This window comes from Antedon bifida, chromosome 7 (assembly GCF_963402885.1).
Source record: "Antedon bifida chromosome 7, ecAntBifi1.1, whole genome shotgun sequence".
Classification (NCBI taxonomy): domain Eukaryota; kingdom Metazoa; phylum Echinodermata; class Crinoidea; order Comatulida; family Antedonidae; genus Antedon; species Antedon bifida.
Window position 1 is genome coordinate 22867564 of NC_136232.1, and position 18828 is coordinate 22886391.

Here is an 18828-nt window from a genome sequence, read left to right on the forward strand (position 1 = left end):
TAATACCTAGATATACAGTATATCAGTAACACTAATCCTTAGATATACAGTATAGCAGTAACACTAATACCTAGATATACAGTATATCAGTAACACTAATACCTAGATATACAGTATATCAGTAACACTAATACCTAGATATATAACAGTAACACTAATACCTAGATATATAACAGTAACACTAATACCTAGATATATAACAGTAACACTAATACCTAAATATATAACAGTAACACTAATACCTAGATATATAACAGTAACACTAATACCTAAATATATAACAGTAACACTAATACCTAGATATATAACAGTAACACTAATACCTAGATATATAGCAGTAACACTAATACCTAGATATATAACAGAACACTAATACCTATAACAGTAACACTAATACCTAGATATATAACAGAACACTAATACCTAGATAACAGTAACACTAATACGAATAAATATAACACAGCATTAACACATGATAGTAACACTATATATCTATGAAGCGCTACAGTAACGCTCTCCTTAGATATAACTGTAACACTAATAGTAATACTATATCTTATATAACACAGCAGTAACACTGGTAGTAGACATTGTTATCTATGCATTTAAACGTTCTCCGTTTGTGAAATATAATTTAAGACTTTTACCATGAAATTATTCATTTTATTCAACTAATAGGAGAAGGCTATTGTAATCTTTTTAAAAATTGATTTATGTGGTTCTTCTACTAATAATATTTAATAGGCCTAATTATACGACGACTTCTGATCGCCCCACTTCGCCGTTGCCTGTTAGTTGTTAATAGTATCTCTATGAAGAGAAACACATACTTGAATTGTCTCGTCGGTACAAGTTCATGAGCGTTAAAAGGTGATAATAAAACGTCACATGAGTAAGTATTATTTTTAATGGCGTCCGGAATGGTATTTTTATGATTGAAAAAAGGAAGAGTGGTCTTATATTATCTTTTGGTGGGATGTCCATATTGGGGTCGACTAACACTTTCAATATACTCATAACACAAACAACTGGAACCGATTACTGCGCGCTATGTATGACAACATTTTAATAACAATATCTTTTAATGCTCATTATAAAATTCTTCATTATTGTCAGAATTTGTTCAGAATCCTAAAGCTCTGTCTACAATATAAAACTATGATGTGCCCAAATATGGTAGGGATGTGCCCAAAAATATGGTAGTGATGTGCCCAAATATGGTAGTGATATGACATAATCGTGTCCATATATGGGCACATCACATTAAGTTTGATAGTGTAGACAGAGCTTTAGTAGTGAAAATATTGTGTATATTTCTTTTTATATTGTTACCAGTAACTCGTGTAACTGGTGTTGGACAGTTTGTGTTGGATACTGATATCCCCAATTTGTCAATAAAGAAACAATAAATAAATTATACAAAATTAGTTTAAATCCCCGACATAAGCATATGACAAATAACTATACGCTATATTTGTTGAAATTATATTATAATGCACGACATATGATCATTAATCAAACCAGTAAGTTCCCCCATGATATTATAATGTAACCCATCGAGATTTTTCTGGGAGGAGAGAAGTCACCCGAGAGGTGGTGGGCAGGAAGAAACACACAGAGAGAGCTTTAAAAAAGAGAAACAAAAATGAGTACCAATAGTTTTAAGAATTCACCCAAGAATACATTCAAAATAGTAATAAACGTCAGTTCATATTGTTTGTATTGTAATTGCGCAATAACTTAAATTTTATATTTTCTTTCATTTTCTTTATACTTTATATAAAAATTATGAAATGCGATGAATTTCCTCAAACACTCCTTACACTTCCTTGAAAATGGCGTGGCGTTTTATTAAGTAAAATTCATAATTTCGTGCATTTTTGCAAGGTTTTTATACAACATTTCCTTAATAACAAATTCAACAATTTCCGTCTATTATTGAAAAAAATGCGATAATATTTCTCTTTTCCGTGTAAATCCGATGAAATTGAAAATAGGTGTGGATAAACTTTTCAATTGAATTTTGAAATTAAAGATAATACAAATAATAAAATGATACAAAACAAAGGTATCATATTTATTGACATATGAGTTTGACTTCATTTAAAACAAAGAACAAACCAATAAATAAAACGAAACTAAAAACAGCCTTAAAACAAGAAGCAAACAAACAGCCATAAACCTAATAGCAAAAAAAAACAGTCAAAAATAAAACAGTAAACAGACATATAAACAAACATAAAAAAAAACAAATAGACAAATAAAAAACAGTAAACAAACGGCAAAACAAACAACAAACAAACAGCAAACAAACAGCAAAACAAACAAACAGCAAACAAACAGCAAACAAACAAACAGCAAACAAACAAACAACAAACAAACAGCAAACAAACAGCAAACAAACGGCAAACAAACAAACAAACAAACAAACAACAAACAAACAGCAAACAAACGGCAAAACAAACATACAAACAAACAGCAAACAAACAAACGACAAAACAAACATACAAACAAACAGCAAACAAACAAACGACAAAACAAACATACAAACAAACAGCAAACAAACAAACAAACAAACAAACATACAAACAAACAGCAAACAAGCAACAAACAAACAGCAAACAAACGGCAAAACAAACATACAAACAAACAGCAAACAAACAAACAGCAAACAAACAAACAAACAAACAAGCAACAAACAAACAGCAAACAAACGGCAAAACAAACATACAAACAAACAGCAAACAAACAAACAGCAAACAAACAAACAAACAAACAAGCAACAAACAAACAGCAAACAAACGGCAAAACAAACATACAAACAAACAGCAAACAAACAAACATACAAACAAACAGCAAACAAGCAACAAACAAACAGCAAACAAACGGCAAAACAAACATACAGCAAACAAACAAACGACAAAACAAACATACAAACAAACAGCAAACAAACAAACAGCAAACAAACAAGCAACAAACAAACAGCAAACAAACAGCAAACAAACAGCAAACAAACAGCAAAACAAACAAACAAGCAACAAACAAACAGCAAACAAACGGCAAAACAAACATACAAACAAACAGCAAACAAACAAACGACAAAACAAACATACAAACAAACAGCAAACAAACAAACAAACAAGCAACAAACAAACAGCAAACAAACAAACATACAAACAAACAACAAACATACAAACAAACAGCCATAGACAAAACAGCAAACAAACAACAAACATACAGGAAAACAGCAAACAAAACAGCAAACAAACAAAAAACAGCAAACAAATAGACAAACAAACAGCAAACAAACAAACAGAAAACAAATAACAAAAGCCAAATATGTTAAGGAGATTTGGTACATACTTTTTATGTATTCTCTTGATCCTCAAAATTAATTAATAAAAATCCTTTAATATAATTGTGAGAAAGAAGGTTAATTTTAGTTTATGAGTACTTCATTATCCCATTATCAGGTTATCAGATCAAAATCCCGAATACAGTATCATGTTAGAAGAAAACGACATTGTCGGGTTAAATATTGAATCAGATATCAGAGATGAATGAATATATATTTTACGTTCATTACATTATTTTTTTAAATAATACAAATAAAAGTTAAAATATATTTTCAGCATCAGTAAACGAATATACTACTGCAAATAATTATATAAAAATTGGTATATATCTTTTGTATAATATATAGGTATTGATTAATAAAGATCAATTTCGAAAAAAAATATAATTAATATTTCGAAAAAATCCCATAATTACGTAATTTTATTTTTAAAAAAGGAAACTAACAAATCATGGTCGACGTCATATATTATTTTTGATTTACAATTTTTCAAAGAATAAACATTTTAATGATTGGGATTTTTCCTTATTCTATTAAAGGCCCATCACGTACACACTGGGCATAGACAATGACGTAATGATTTTTTTTATGGCATTTGGAAATGACATTTTCCTTGACAGAATCATACTTTCTATGAACAACTACGCCTTATGTTATAATCAGTGAAAGGGTTGTTATTATATGGCAATGTTTGGTGTCAATCTTTAGGCCACCGAAACCCCAAAAAACAGGATTAAAAGTTTTTAATAATTCCACGCGGAAACACCACTTTACATGTATTACTATTATTAAAAGGAAATTATAGTTCGTCAACCCGTCTTCTAGAACAGGTATCGGGAAGTAAAAACACAATTTAGAAGTATGAAATCGACAATATTATTATGTATAAATATTATTATTCAATAATAACACTAAAAATGGCACATAGATAATATATATATAAAATAATATGTATATAAATCCAAAGGCAAATTACTGAAAAAATGACAATGCTATGGGTATCAGTGATACAAAAAAAAGCGAAAAGCTAAATCAAAACGATAAAGTAAAACAGCCAGTAAAGTTGGCAGAGCTTTCGGGCAACACTAGCCCTTCATCAGTGCAAGTGAAGGAATTTGGATAACGTCATAGTATAAGAACTGGCAAGTGCTGCCTGGGTGGACAGGAATAAAAGAAATACAACAAAAGGAGACAGGGTGGTATATAATATACATAAAAATATAATAATGTACATAATAAACATATCGTAATTAAATAAATGTGTGTGTTGATCGAATTATATATTGTTCGTTTTATATTACATTTTTTTTTCTTCAACTTGTATGAAACTTTATTTCATGATTTTCTGTGATTTTTTTCAAAGGTAAAATAAACTTTTCTCTGTAAGATCCCTGCAATATTTTATATAACAATGTAAATAACAATGAAATATATGAATACATGTGAATGAACAGTAAACATATTATCGTTATTAAATAAACGTGTGTGTTGATTGAATTTGGATTAGGCCTATACTCCTGGCCTACTGTATTTATACTGTATAGAGGTAAGTAGGCCTACAACCACCCCTGTCCCAATATGAGATCACAATTCACCCAATCAACTGGTCTTTATCTGAAGGATAGTCACTCTAAGCCAGAACGAACAAATGCGAAACAGGAATTGGCCTCCGTTTAAATCACCACCACCCCCCCCCCCCCCTTCACCGATTGCCATCCGCCGGTCCATCAGATTTCTGTTCCCACTAGACATGCTACGAAAGCATCGCGCCCAATACGCGCAACATACGGATACTCCGACACTTTTTATACTATATATATATATATTACACCCCATTCTATAATAACTTTAACATCAAAAGTAAGTACAAAAGTAAAAATGGTTCGATAAGAGTACGATCGGGTACTTCGTCACTTTTGATTTGCTATTATACCCCATTCTGTAATATACCTTAAAATCAAAAGTAAGTACCGTGCTATAACCAAATTGTTTTGCCAATAATGTCTTTAAAAAAAATCTGCTTCCGTAGAAGGTAAACAAAAAAAATGGTTCGATAAGAGTCAACTTCTAAGAAAAGTACGAGACAATGAGATAAGATATTATTTAGGAGACTCAAGCGGAAGGAAATCAATTGGCAAACCGGGAAAAGACATTTAGAGACAGGCGCGAAATAATACAAATAATTAAGGTAGGCCTACGATTACTTTTATCGTATGATTCAAACTAACAATACAATAAGGACGGGTTCCTTGTCTCGTATTATTGCGGCCAGCCGCGCGCCGTGTGTAATATCTGTTAAACCTAGAACATGGCTACCGGGTATTTGCACCCACTGACCCAAGGCCTCTTTGTGCGGCTGGCTCCGCCCCGGGCCCCCTAGACGGCCCCAGCCAATGGATGCTAGGTTCGCGCGCATGCACCCCACCCCCTCCCATGTCGGGGACTTCGGCCCTCGGAAAAATCCTGGCGCCACCACTGAGCAAGTGTTGAATACCATGTGACGCATTTACAAGACGTCACATAATGAAGAGAAACAAAAATTTTAAAATTAAAACTAAAACAATGAACTCCATAAATTGCTAAAGAAAAAAGATAGATATTGCTGATTGTTTGCGCATTTTCACACCAAATGAACCAATGGATAAATTCGCCTATCTCTTAACGGAAGGCCTTAAGCTCTGTCTACACTATCAAATTTTATGTGATACAAAATGTGATGTGTTCATATGGACATGATGATGTCACACCACTACCATATTTAAGCATATCACTACCATATTTGGGCACATCACACTAGTTTGATAGTGTAGACAGAGCTTTATACTTGTAATAAAAAAAAATGTAATGTTGTTCTACTTATACAATCAAAAGATTGTCCCAAAGGGCTGAGAGAAAAAACAGAAAGAAATTACAAAGAAAAAAGATGGGTTTTTAAGAGTGTTTTGAAAACTATGATAGAGGATGCATTTTTAATAGGATCAGAAAGATTGTTCCACAGTTTAGGAGTTGAAACTGTAAATGCTCGATCACCATAGGTCTTAAGGCGGCTGGGTGAAATAAGATGAAATATTATATATTTTAAAAAATGGACTAAACAAATTCTCAATATTTGATCTAATCATAGCCTATATAAAAGCATTCAAACAAATAAATAAATAAAAAACCCGCCTTTCACTGGCAATAAAATGTAACTATGACGGCTGGTGAACTTTAATAACATGTCATAAATAAAAATAGTTGCAGCTTTCCGGTATATTAATAATTTCTGAGTAATTAGCGAACTCGGAGCACTAAGTGCGGAAATTCTGATCGCGGAAAATACTTTCGGTTTAAAGACAGGATACAATGTGTCGCATATAAGTTGTATCAATCAATTAGTACGCGAATGTGTTCCTTTTATGTTTAATAAAACCTATTTTGTATTTTATTACTTGTAGAAAGGATGACGAATGTATGGATGAAAATGACGGTAGATTACACGAGACCCGCAAGACAATTTTTTCATAAAGCTCTGTCTACACTATCAAACTATACTAGTGCGATGTTCCCAAATATGGTAGTGATATGCCAAAATATGATAGTGATATGCCAAAATATGGTAGTGTTATGCCAAAATATGATAGTGATATGCCAAAATATGGCAGTGATATGCCAAAATATGGTAGTGATATGCCAAAATATGGTAGTGATATGCCAAAATATGGTAGTGATATGCCAAAAAAAGGTAGTGATATGCCAAAATATGGTAGTGATATGACAAAATATGGTAGTGATATGCCAAAATATGGCATTTTGGTATAAAATATGGTAGTGATATATCAAAATATGATAGTGATATGCCAAAATATGACAGTGATATGCCAAAATATGATAGTGATATGCCAAAATATGGCAGTGATATGCCAAAATATGGTAGTGATATGCCAAAATATGGTAGTGATATGACAAAATATGATAGTGATATGCCAAAATATGATAGTGATATGACATCATCATGTCCATATTAATATTATGGAAACATCACATTTTTTTGTCACATAAAGTTTGATAGTGTAGACAGAGCTTAAGAAAATATCGTATGGTACAACAAAAATCCCCTTTTTATGACGAACATTATGTGAGGGTACAGTAGGCCTATGGCGCATTCTAAAAACTGGATATGACCGCCAATTGGTTGCGCACGCACTAAAAACTCCCATGCAACAACAATTAACGCGCTTTTGATTCGTGCAATGATTTGATTAACTGTGTTACGAAAACGACTGAGAAACTCCACAACATTTTTTTTATCATTCATCAAAGCCTATATCTATTTTTTTTTAAATAGCAAAAACAAAATAAATAATTAAAAAAGCCATAGCAGCATAAATGCTGTTTAGTTTAATACAACATTTAAATATAAAAGCCCCTGAAATATGAACAATTTCCTTAATAATAATAATATAAAACAAAAAATATTTCTTACAAAAAACAAAAAAATCAATAAATGAATGTGAGTATTTTAAATTTTCATTTATTACGGGAGATTCTGCTTGTTATGGCCTACATTTTTTGCAAAGAAAAATACCCTATATTTAGTCAAAATTCACATTTCCTTGGTGGTTTTACGAGTGTGGGTGGGTGTGAACGTGTGTATTACACGTAGGCTTATTAGTCGCGTGATACACGCGAGGCTTAAATAGACAATCAATCATGTAGTTTTTGTATTGGTTTACTTTCAGTATGTTTCGTGAGGTAATTTCCCGATTGATCGTAATCATAACGGTACTGGGTTTGGTCTACTAGCGTTCCTGCTCCCAACTCGTCAACCATTCATAGAAGCCTTGATGAAGTAAGCCTACCTGGTGGTAACCATAGCACGGTCCCGATATATTAACGACTATACTATACGAGAGTATATGGTGTTTGATTACATTAGTAAAAACTGACGGTGCGCAAACACTTTTACGCTGACATTTATTGTTCAGAAGAGGACTTGGGGATAATTTAACATTTCAGTGAGCTATTATTACAGCATATTATTCATAATGTACACCTGTTATCGGTATTATAACTGCAAAAGTATTATTCCATTAGAAAACGTCCAGGTACATATTTATATGTCAGTGTATGGAACGCAACAAATGACAAAGATGAATATAGTCAGGTGATGATGATGGTTTCCACTCGAACCCAAGGACTTGACCAATCACGACGCGATAAATTATTCGAACTGTCGCTTGTGGTTGGTCGATGTGTGATTGTATACTTCACGTCCATTTATCTATTTTAATTTGTAGACATATGAACCCAAATCTATTTGGATAGGCTAATAAAATAATAATAAGTAAATATTGTTTCTGTTTATTCTCTAAAATCTGATTTTTGACTGGGCAAATATTTAGAATCTGTGCCAGGTGAATAAAGTAATTTTAATGGGTCCTCCTAAATACCAAGACCTACCAAGACCTACCAAGAACTACCAAGACCTGTCAATTTAAAGTGTTAATTTAACGAAATATGATATATATAGACTTCTAATAGCATTTCCAACAATAAAACCTCAATTTTAGCGCTATATAGACACCAAAAATGTTAAATAATCGACAAGCTTCGCGTTCGCGAAACGAACTGAGTTGATGCATACATTGCGTCACAAATGTCCGTATTGCGTCAACTAGTATGAACAACCAAGACCTACCAAGACCTGTCAATTTAAAGTGTTATTTTAACGAAATATAATATATATAGACTTCTAATAGCTTTTCAAACAATAAAACCTCAATTGTAGCGCGATATAGACACCAAAAATGTTAAATGTAGGCCTACGACCCAGTGGCCTATGACAGGAGAACTGCGTCGAGTGTCAGTGAGCCATACTAGTTGACGCAATACGGACATTTGTGACGCAATGTATGCATCAACAACTCAGTTCATTTCACGAAGCTTGTCGATTATTTAACATTTTCGTAACATTTTTTGGTGTCTATATCGCGCTGAAATTGTTGGAAATGCTATTAGAAGTCTATATATATCATATTTCGTTAAAATAACACTTTAAATTGACAGGTCTTGGTAGGTCTTGGTTGGTCATACTAGTTGACGCAATACGGACATTTGTGACGCAATGTATGCATCAACTCAGTTCGTTTCGCGAACGCGAAGCTTGTCGATTATTTAACATTTTTGGTGTCTATATCGCGCTAAAATTAAGGTTTTATTGTTGGAAATGCTATTAGAAGTCTATATATATCATATTTCGTTAAATTAACACTTTAAATTGACAGGTCTTGGTAGGTCTTGGTAGTTCTTGGTAGGTCTTGGTAGGTCTTGGTATTTAGGAGGACCCATTTTAATAAGGAAACAACCAGCCAATGGATTTTTGGTTGAAATTAACCATTTATTTGGTCATTTTATAGTGAAACTACAGAAGCGATTAACTTTGTTAAATCTACAAAATAACCTATTCAAAGTCTAATTTAATTAATCTTATTTTTTTCATGTTTTTGGAGGACAATACAAGTTTTATTTTACAATAGCATGCAACCAAAAAGCACTTTTTCGTGTGTGGGAAGGAGAGAGGGCGCCATACACAATAACAACAATAATAAGGTTCGCGTAGCAACGTTTGCTAGCAACGCAATCATGTTTTCAAGATTTTGGCCACAAATTGCTAAAATAACTAAATAGAAAAACTGTATACGCACACTTTTCCTGTAGAGGTTCATGTAACATACCCTGTCCCTCCTCCCGAAGTTTGAGCGGAGGGTGTTCGAGATAAACATAAGTCAAAGAAGGCCAGCCAGGCCCAGCCAAACCGTGATCTGGGGAGAGAAAGAGAGAGATCCTCCGAAGAAGGCGTGTGGTGTGGTTGTGGTGTGTGAGTGTCAGTGCCAGCCAGGGGTCTAGGCCTAGCCCAGCTACGTTTGAAGAAATTCGACAAATCCTTTTCAATTTAGTTCATTCAATGGGTGTCAGTTGTAGCCGAGGCGAAGACGGTAAACTAATCTATTTTTTTATTTGCATTTCCTTATTTTCTTTCTGTATTGTGTGTGCCTTCAAAAACTTATTATTCAAATAATAGTAATACTTAGGCCTGAAATATACTAGCCTAATAGATAGGCCTACTAGGCTAATAACATATAAACATTAAAGTATATTATTATTCTTCCTTTCATTTTAGTGCTGGTCTTAGCAGGTTACCATAACAATCAAGTACCTTCATTTAAGATTGTTTTAGTGGGTGAGTCTTTAAATATTAGCCTATAGATTTAAATAATAGGCTGATACAATTATTTGTTCTGGCTGTTTTTATGCATATGCTTATTTTATTTATATCTCCATTGAGATCAGCCTCTGATACCCATAGCATTATCAGTTTTCCAGTAATTTACCCTTTAATTTATATTATTATTAATAATAAATATATTCATTTATTCATATATTTTATTCATTTATTCTGAAGGAGATGAGAAGGTTGGTAAAACCAGTATATTTATGCGTTACTTCAAGAATCAATTTGATTACAGCTATCGGCCAACGACCACTGTTAGTATCGGTAAGTGTTTAAAGTTACTGTCCGTTCAGACAGGAGTGAGTCGTTAAGACAGTAAAACCATAATCCATAGCCATAATAAAGCTCTGTCTACACTATCAAACTTTATGTGACAAAAAATGTGATGTGCCCATATATGGACATGATGATGTCATATCACTACCACTTGGGTATATCACTCCCATATTTAAGCATATCACTACCATATTTGGGCCCTCCACACATTTTTGTCAAACTAGTTTGATAGTGTAGACAGAGCTTTAGAGAATAGGACTATACAGTGTAGGTTTTCAGTGTACATACACAAAATTCTTGTTTGTTAAGCGCTGTCTACACTATCAAACTAATTTGACAACAAGAAGTGTGATGTGCCACCATCATCATGTCCATATGCACATCACATAAAGTTTGATAGTGTAAACAGAGCTTTAACAAACCTACAGTAGTACATTAATTATGTCTGCTTTCAAAATTAAATTCAAACCTTAAGGTGAAAAAAATGCTGTCCGTAAACTATTTTTTCCACTTGTTATTTCTTTTTAATTATTTCTTCTTTTTCTTTCAGAGAATGTAGTCAAGAAGTTGAACGTACCTGAACATGCAGTAGTGTCAGTCACCATCTGGGATCTGCCTGGAACTGAAGAGGTTGATTTACGGAAAAGCTATTACAAAGATGTAGATGCCGCAATCAGTAAGATGATTTGTAACTGTTAAAGATGTATAGTATTGTCCCCCAAAAACATGAAAAATGAAGATTATAAAATAACATCAGACCTTAAATAGGCCATTTAAATTATTATTTCACTTTTAAAATGACAAAAGAGGCAGTTAATTTTAACCAGAAACCAATGTCTGACAGACAATTTAAGTATTTTTTGCTTTAAATTACATTTTTTCAGGTAAATAAATTTTGTTTCAATTCAATTTTTGTTCAAAGTGGATAACTATTATGTGACATTAAAATGACATATTCAACAACAAAAAATATTTTTTCAGGGGGACATTACATCTTTATATAATTGTTATTTTTTAATTGTTTTTTCTATTTTGTATTTATATGTTTTTTTTCTGTTTATTCGGATATTTGCTCTTGAAATGGTTATCACAACTTTTTTTTAAAACCAATGCAATTCATTATTCATACTTCTGTTTTCATAGTTGTAGTCGATGCCTCAGATAGAGAGAGTGTTGAGTTGGCTGGCACCTGGAAGCAAGATGTTTGTAATCATTCTACAATTACCCAGAATACCACCAACAACACGGACGTCTCATACATTAAAGCCGATCCCAGTAGCATTCCTGTACTTCTCCTTGGAAATAAGTACGATTTGGTATGTTTGTTTTTTATTTACTATCTCCAAAGAACGGTTTCCTTTTGTAGTTTTTTTTTATTAAAAAAGTTTCCATTGTAGCCTAAAGTTTCTCAAGTTTTTCACAGTTAGTGGTCAATGTAGAAAAATGAAATTTGTTTTGGCCTAGATTTTAAACTGACAGACTGTCAAATTGTGTTGACCTTTCCTGAGATGAGGTCAAACTGAGACTGTGATTGCATTGGGGTTAAAATATCTTGACAAAAAAATAAATTGCAAATTCTACAGGTAGAGGAACGAGAAAGGTTAGAAATAGAAAGGAATGAAAAAAATGAGGATGAAGAAAGCCAATCAAATGACAAGAATCAAACAGAATCTGAAGAGAGAAAGAAACAGGAGGAGGAAGAAGAAGAAGAGGAAGAGAAACAAGTGTGGAGGTATGAAGATCAGCAGATTGATAAGACGGAACCTGTACCAGAAGAGATCCAGTTTCTGCAGGACATCGCTGAGCAGAATGGCTTTGTTGGCAGGTAACTGTCATAATATATTATTACATAACTCCATAACTTCTTATAAAAATAGTTAATCGGTAAGTAATTATAAAGTAAAACTGATCATACTATAATGCACTGATTTTAGGCTTTGTGCCCAAATAACGTTTAAATTTACATTGAAGATTAGGACTTGACAACTTGGCCCATTTTTCTCTGTGAATGTCATAACTGAAAACTGTTAATTAACAAAAGGGCAAAACTTAAGCTGGTGGTCAGGCCAAATTTCCAGAATCCCCGCTTTAAATGAGTTTTTTGACCTCAACTTTGCTTGTGCTAAATGGTTTGGTAGCAAATTTCCCTGGTTGTTCTTAGAATAAACAACAAATCCTATGGACAAAGGTCTTTTATGTTCTCTGCTGCTTCTCTTTGGAATTCTCTCCCTCGACACATTACTACAGTAAATCAACATCTAATGCTATTTTTTAAAAAAGATCTTAATACAAGCGCCTTTGATTTTTACTTCGGTTTAGTTGATACTGGCACTATACAAATTCCTAAATTATTATTAGTATGATTACGTTGATCATGAAAGATCTTATGATCTCACTGAGCATCATGTGAGTGAGATCTCACACGATGCTCAATGAGATCTCAAATGATCATTATACAACAATTGATCATGCGTGAGTAGTATTTATAATGTTACAAATAATTTAAAATCGCTGGTTATCTCTCCAACTTGCATATTTAAATATGTTTATATTTTGTCATAGCGTTGCTGTGTCAGCCAAGGATCCGGATGGAAGTGTTCACATCGCAATACAAGCTTTGGTTAGACATCTACTGGAAAGAAATCTTAAAGACAGCGCGATAAAAAGAATGCATGCTGTCAACATCAAACGAAAGAAACGGAACAAAAATGTAAAAGATGAACAGAATGAGTTTCAACCTCTGAAAACTGTTGGAGTAAAAGAGGTATAGTTTTGAGAGAGCTGCTGCATATCTCAGTATTTACTGGTCTTGCTTCATTCAAAATTGCAATAAAACATAACAAATTGTTGAAGGGCCTGTTCAGACTTTCTGTTAACTAACTTTCGTATCGTACGCGGTGTACAACTCCATAGGTCTGAACCAGGAAAAGATTAGTGGAAGCCACCTCTTACGACACTGATCTTTCATTTGTTACGACAGCTCAAGGTACAAGATTAGTGACGATGCTTACGATACGAAGTTCATGCATTAACGATTTTGACATCTAACCAATCAAATTTACTCCTGTATACCAGATTGGTGAAATTTCAGTGTCAAACGAAAGCGTTAGTTAAGCAAATATGAACGCTTTGCTGTTACAACGCTAATTATAATATGACATTGCTTACGATACGAAAGAATAACTCCAGTTCAAGGTTAAAGATTGCCCAAATAAAAAAGCAGCAGACTAAAGCTCTGTCTACACTATCAAACTTTATGTGAAAACAAAATGTGATGTGCCCAAATATGGACATGATGATGTCATATCACTATATTTAGGTATATCACCATTATATTTGGGCACATCACACTTTTTTGTCAAACTAGTTTGATAGTGTAGATAGAGCTTAAAGAATAAATGTTTTCCTTTGTGATTGTCTAAATCTGGAATGTTGTTTTGTTTTTATAGTTGGATGATTTGTTTATGGAGTGTAATGGAGCAATCCGTCTGACAGGGCAGCTTACGGAGGGCTTTACAGAGGCGGTGAAGAAGTTCAAGAAAGACTGTTATTCCACTGATATGATTGACACACATAAGGCGTCGATGGAAGACTGCATTGGTGGCATAAAGCAGACTTTACTAGAAGATCAAGAACTTGTGGTACAGTTGTTTTTTCTATTTTTTATTTCATACACACCCAACAGCGAGCAGAAACTCGCCAATTACAGGATGAATAAACTATTTTAATAATTTATCGTGCTTATAAACTAAGTCTCATTTGAGGCTTAGGGAGTGGAGTTGAAAGAGTGATGAGTTACAACCCTGGCACTAGGTCAGGATTGAACCCTGGACCTAGGTCAGGATTGAACCCTGGCACTAGGTCAGGATTGAACCCTGGCACTAGGTCAGGATTGAACCCTGGCACTAGGTCAGGATTGAACCCTGGCACTAGGTCAGGATTGAACCCTGGCACTAGGTCAGGATTGAACCCTGGCACTAGGTCAGGATTGAACCCTGGACCTTGGGATTGAATTGCAAGCACGTTCACCACCAAGCTACAGCTCCACTACAACTCTTAACTTTATCCTGCATTCAACTGGATTATAAAATAATTTAGAATTTTATCTTCATTTGGCATAATAAGACACCACCACTTTTTTAGGCTATTGATGATGGTGGATTCTTACAATTAGTCTGCAAAGGGAAACTGCTCGATGAAGATGAAAAATCAGAAGATGTAAAGAAAGTGATGCTGACCTTTCATTCAGAGGTAAATAGTTGGTTACATTTTGGACACTTCATTATACCTCTTTAGATTGTATACTGTATAGTGGATCCTCCTGAATCACAAATAAGTTTATTAAAAATCTTGAAATAATGTAATTTGGATCCTAATATTATATAAGAATTTTTCTTTTTTGTTGATCTAATAAAAAGGAAAGTTCTCTTCTATAATAAGTTGAATATCTGTTTAATCTGTTACTTTTTTCCCAGTGCAACTGTCTAGCAGCAGATTTTGTTCTGGTAATAGACTGTACATTTAAGAACTAGTAAATCCTATGGCCTGAGTTTTTTTCTACAAATCGTCATTGTTATCATACTAGGCTAGTGAAGCCTCACTTCTTGCTGATCTCTTAAAAAGGGCACTTCAGGATAAAGTAGTTTCATTCAAATCCACCCTTCCCTGAAAGCTCTGTCTACCCTATCAAACTTTATGTGACGAAAAATTGTGATGTGTCCATATACAGTATGAACATGATGATGTCATATCACTACCATATTTGGGCATATATCACTACCATATTTGGACACATCACACTGTTTTTTGTCAAACTAGTTTGATAGTGTAGATAGAGCTAAAGACTTTCCTTCTCCAACAAGCTTTTTCATTTATCTAACAACTTTGGCCTTTCCTGTTTGACTTCAATTATGAACAGAGCACATACAGAAGTAACCATTACTATTACTTACATATTATCAATTATTGTTAGATATTGGTCTGTAGTAAAGCCATCTTGAATCAATGCCCAAATATTGACACACACTTATCGAAGATGGATGGTATGATTCTAAACCAATGTAAGACACTTCCAGACGTTCTATCACAACAAGAACAAGTCGTGACGACGCGCAACATTGACCATGTGCAATACGTTATTGACAACAACCGTGCACGTATCAAACATGCCAGAAATCAAGCGAGTGAGTGCCTACAATCTGTGGATAACACATATAAGAAAATCAAGGCGTCTTTGCTCTGGTAGGTAGATAACAACGTCAAAATAGATTTATAAACAATCGTAACACAAAAGTTTGTGATACTCCACGTATGTGGTTCTGAAGCATATTGATCAAAACGACAAGAAACTCAACAGTTCTTTTCAGAACTACATACGTGGATGGTGTACCGCAAACTTTATGTCAACAAATTTAAAACTGTAAGGTGTGCTTAACCAATAAACAGCTGAATTCAATTTATACACATTTCTTGGCCAGAGATTATGGTTAAATAACTCCCAATAAAACTGGTATATAAGTGTGTTGTTGTGGTCAAGCAAAGTGAACATATGTATAATATAATAATCAGTCTCGGGGAAAGCCTAGAAAAAACAGGTTCAGAAACTGTATAAGACTGACCTATATGGAGAACTTTTATGACATTTTATTTTGATATACATTCAGATTGTAAATAAGTATAAAAATATGTATTATTTTAATATATTTATCGCATAATTATATATCATGTAAAAAATATTATTTTAATCAAGCAATTTTAATGTTGTATATATACAAACATTTTTAATTACGGTAATAATGAATACAGTTGAACCTCTATTAAGGGGACACTTTCCAGTAAATATCTTACACCATGGCCACCTCCTATTCAGAGGACGCCTCTATTAAGGGGACACCTTTCCTGTAAATATCTTACACCATGGCCACCTCCTATTCAGAGGACGCCTCTATTAAGGGGACACCTTTCCTGTAAATATCTTACACCATGGCCACCTCCTATTCAGGACACCTCTATTAAGGGGCACCTTTCCTGTAAATATCTTACACCATGGCCACCTCCTATTCAGAGGACACCTCTATTAAGGGGCACCTTTCCTGTAAATATCTTACACCATGGCCACCTCCTATTCAGGACACCTCTATTAAGGGGCACCTTTCCTGTAAATATCTTACACCATGGCCACCTCCTATTCAGAGGACACCTCTATTAAGGGGCACCTTTCCTGTAAATATCTTACACCATGGCCACCTCCTATTCAGGACACCTCTATTAAGGGGCACCTTTCCTGTAAATATCTTACACCATGGCCACCTCCTATTCAGAGGACACCTCTATTAAGGGGCACCTTTCCTGTAAATATCTTACACCATGGCCACCTCCTATTCAGGACACCTCTATTAAGGGGCACCTTTCCTGTAAATATCTTACACCATGGCCACCTCCTATTCAGAGGACACCTCTATTAAGGGGGCACCTTTCCTGTAAATATCTTACACCATGGCCACCTCCTATTCAGAGGACACCTCTATTAAGGGGGCACCTTTCCTGTAAAATGAATGAGATCAATATGTCCAACACTACAGCCAACCTGCCTCAAAGCTCTGTGTACAAATTATCAAAGTTGACAAAAAAATGTGATAATAATAATAATATCCTGGATTTATATAACGCCTAGTGTTGTGAAACTTCTAAGCACTGAACATTATTACCCCGGTCATTTTTTGCATCATAATGCAGTTAGTAATCATCGCAAAGTTGTGTCTAACCGAGTACCCATGTATACACCTGAGAGAGGCAAATGTAAGTAAAGTATCTTGCCTAAGGATACAAGCAATGCGGCAGAGTTGGATTCGAACCACGATCTGATGTGATGTCATATCACTACCATGTTTAAGCATCACTACCATATTTGGGCTCATAAACACTTTTTTAAAGGTAATATGCTGTTTGTTTCTGAAGGTGTCCCCTTAATAGGAGGATTTACTGTATAAAAATAAATAATATATTGATATTAATAAATGGAGTGCGAATGTTTCAACTTAAATTATTGTAAAATGAAATAGTACTGTAATTGTTCCTTATACAGAAAAATAATTCCATATTGATCCAATATATTATATAAAAATGTAATTTAAAGAGCTAGACAATAATGAAGAATAATAAATATAAGTGAGAAATGGCTAACCAGACTTCTAATATCATAACAAACCGTTTGAGGGCGCTTGTTTAGAAACACAATTTTTTATTTGCCTTCGTCTTCATGCCAAACAAACTGCTTACTATATGAAAACATGACAAATTAAAACTGATAAAACAAGAAATATTTCTTACAAAAAACGCTGCTCGCTCGTAACTATTTTCAGATTGTAAAGTTTTAAAGATATATTGTCCCCTGAAAAGTATGTTTTTGAATGTCTGTCCAATATAGAGAAATACGATTTGTCCAAAATGGGGAAATTTCTGTCCAGAATGGGGAAGTGGTGGCGCTATATCGTGTCCAAAATAGGGAAGCTGTCAAATATAGAGAAATCCGATTTGTCCAAAATGGGGAAATTTCACGGTCCAGAATGGGGAAGTGCTGTGTCCAAAATAGGGAAGCTGTCCAATATAGAGAAATCCGATTTGTCCAAAATAGGGAAATTTCTGTCAAAAATGGGGAAGTGCTGTGTCCAAAATAGGGAAGCTGTCCAATATAAAGAAATCCGATTTGTCCAAAATGGGGAAATTTCTGTCCAGAATAGTGAAGTGCTGTGTCCAAATAGAGAAACTTTCCAAAATAGAGAAATTCAGATTTGTCTAAAATAGGAACATTTTCTCCAGAATTAGTAGGACTCGGGAGAGATACGGGGTTCTACCCACCTCGTCAATGTCCTGTATGTCATGAACTTTCTTATCGTACTTGAGAAAGAAAGTCTCGCATAGACCT

At 34.0% G+C, this 18828-nt stretch overlaps 1 protein-coding gene across 1 annotated transcript; it reads left to right on the plus strand.

Annotated features, from left to right (window-relative positions):
• Positions 1-9963: 9963 nt before the first annotated feature.
• LOC144848779 (uncharacterized) lies at positions 9964-17817 on the plus strand. Its single transcript, XM_078705707.1, has 10 exons — positions 9964-10332; positions 10518-10577; positions 10800-10892; positions 11455-11580; positions 12048-12220; positions 12488-12729; positions 13467-13668; positions 14354-14545; positions 15048-15155; positions 15877-17817. Exons 1-10 carry the CDS (start codon positions 10302-10304, stop codon positions 16147-16149), a joined length of 1500 nt encoding a protein of 499 aa, XP_078561833.1. The 5' UTR covers positions 9964-10301; the 3' UTR covers positions 16150-17817.
• Positions 17818-18828: the final 1011 nt, after the last annotated feature.

What these genes read in the sequence shown, in the direction of transcription:
- LOC144848779 (XM_078705707.1), top strand. Translation starts at nt 10,302, where the DNA reads ATGGGTGTCAGTTGTAGCCGAGGCGAAGACG. An exon ending in TAGAAGATCAAGAACTTGTG is followed by an intron (nt 14,546 to 15,047) that starts GTACAGTTGTTT and finishes CCACTTTTTTAG; the next exon opens with GCTATTGATGATGGTGGATT. An exon ending in TGCTGACCTTTCATTCAGAG is followed by an intron (nt 15,156 to 15,876) that starts GTAAATAGTTGG and finishes AATTATTGTTAG; the next exon opens with ATATTGGTCTGTAGTAAAGC.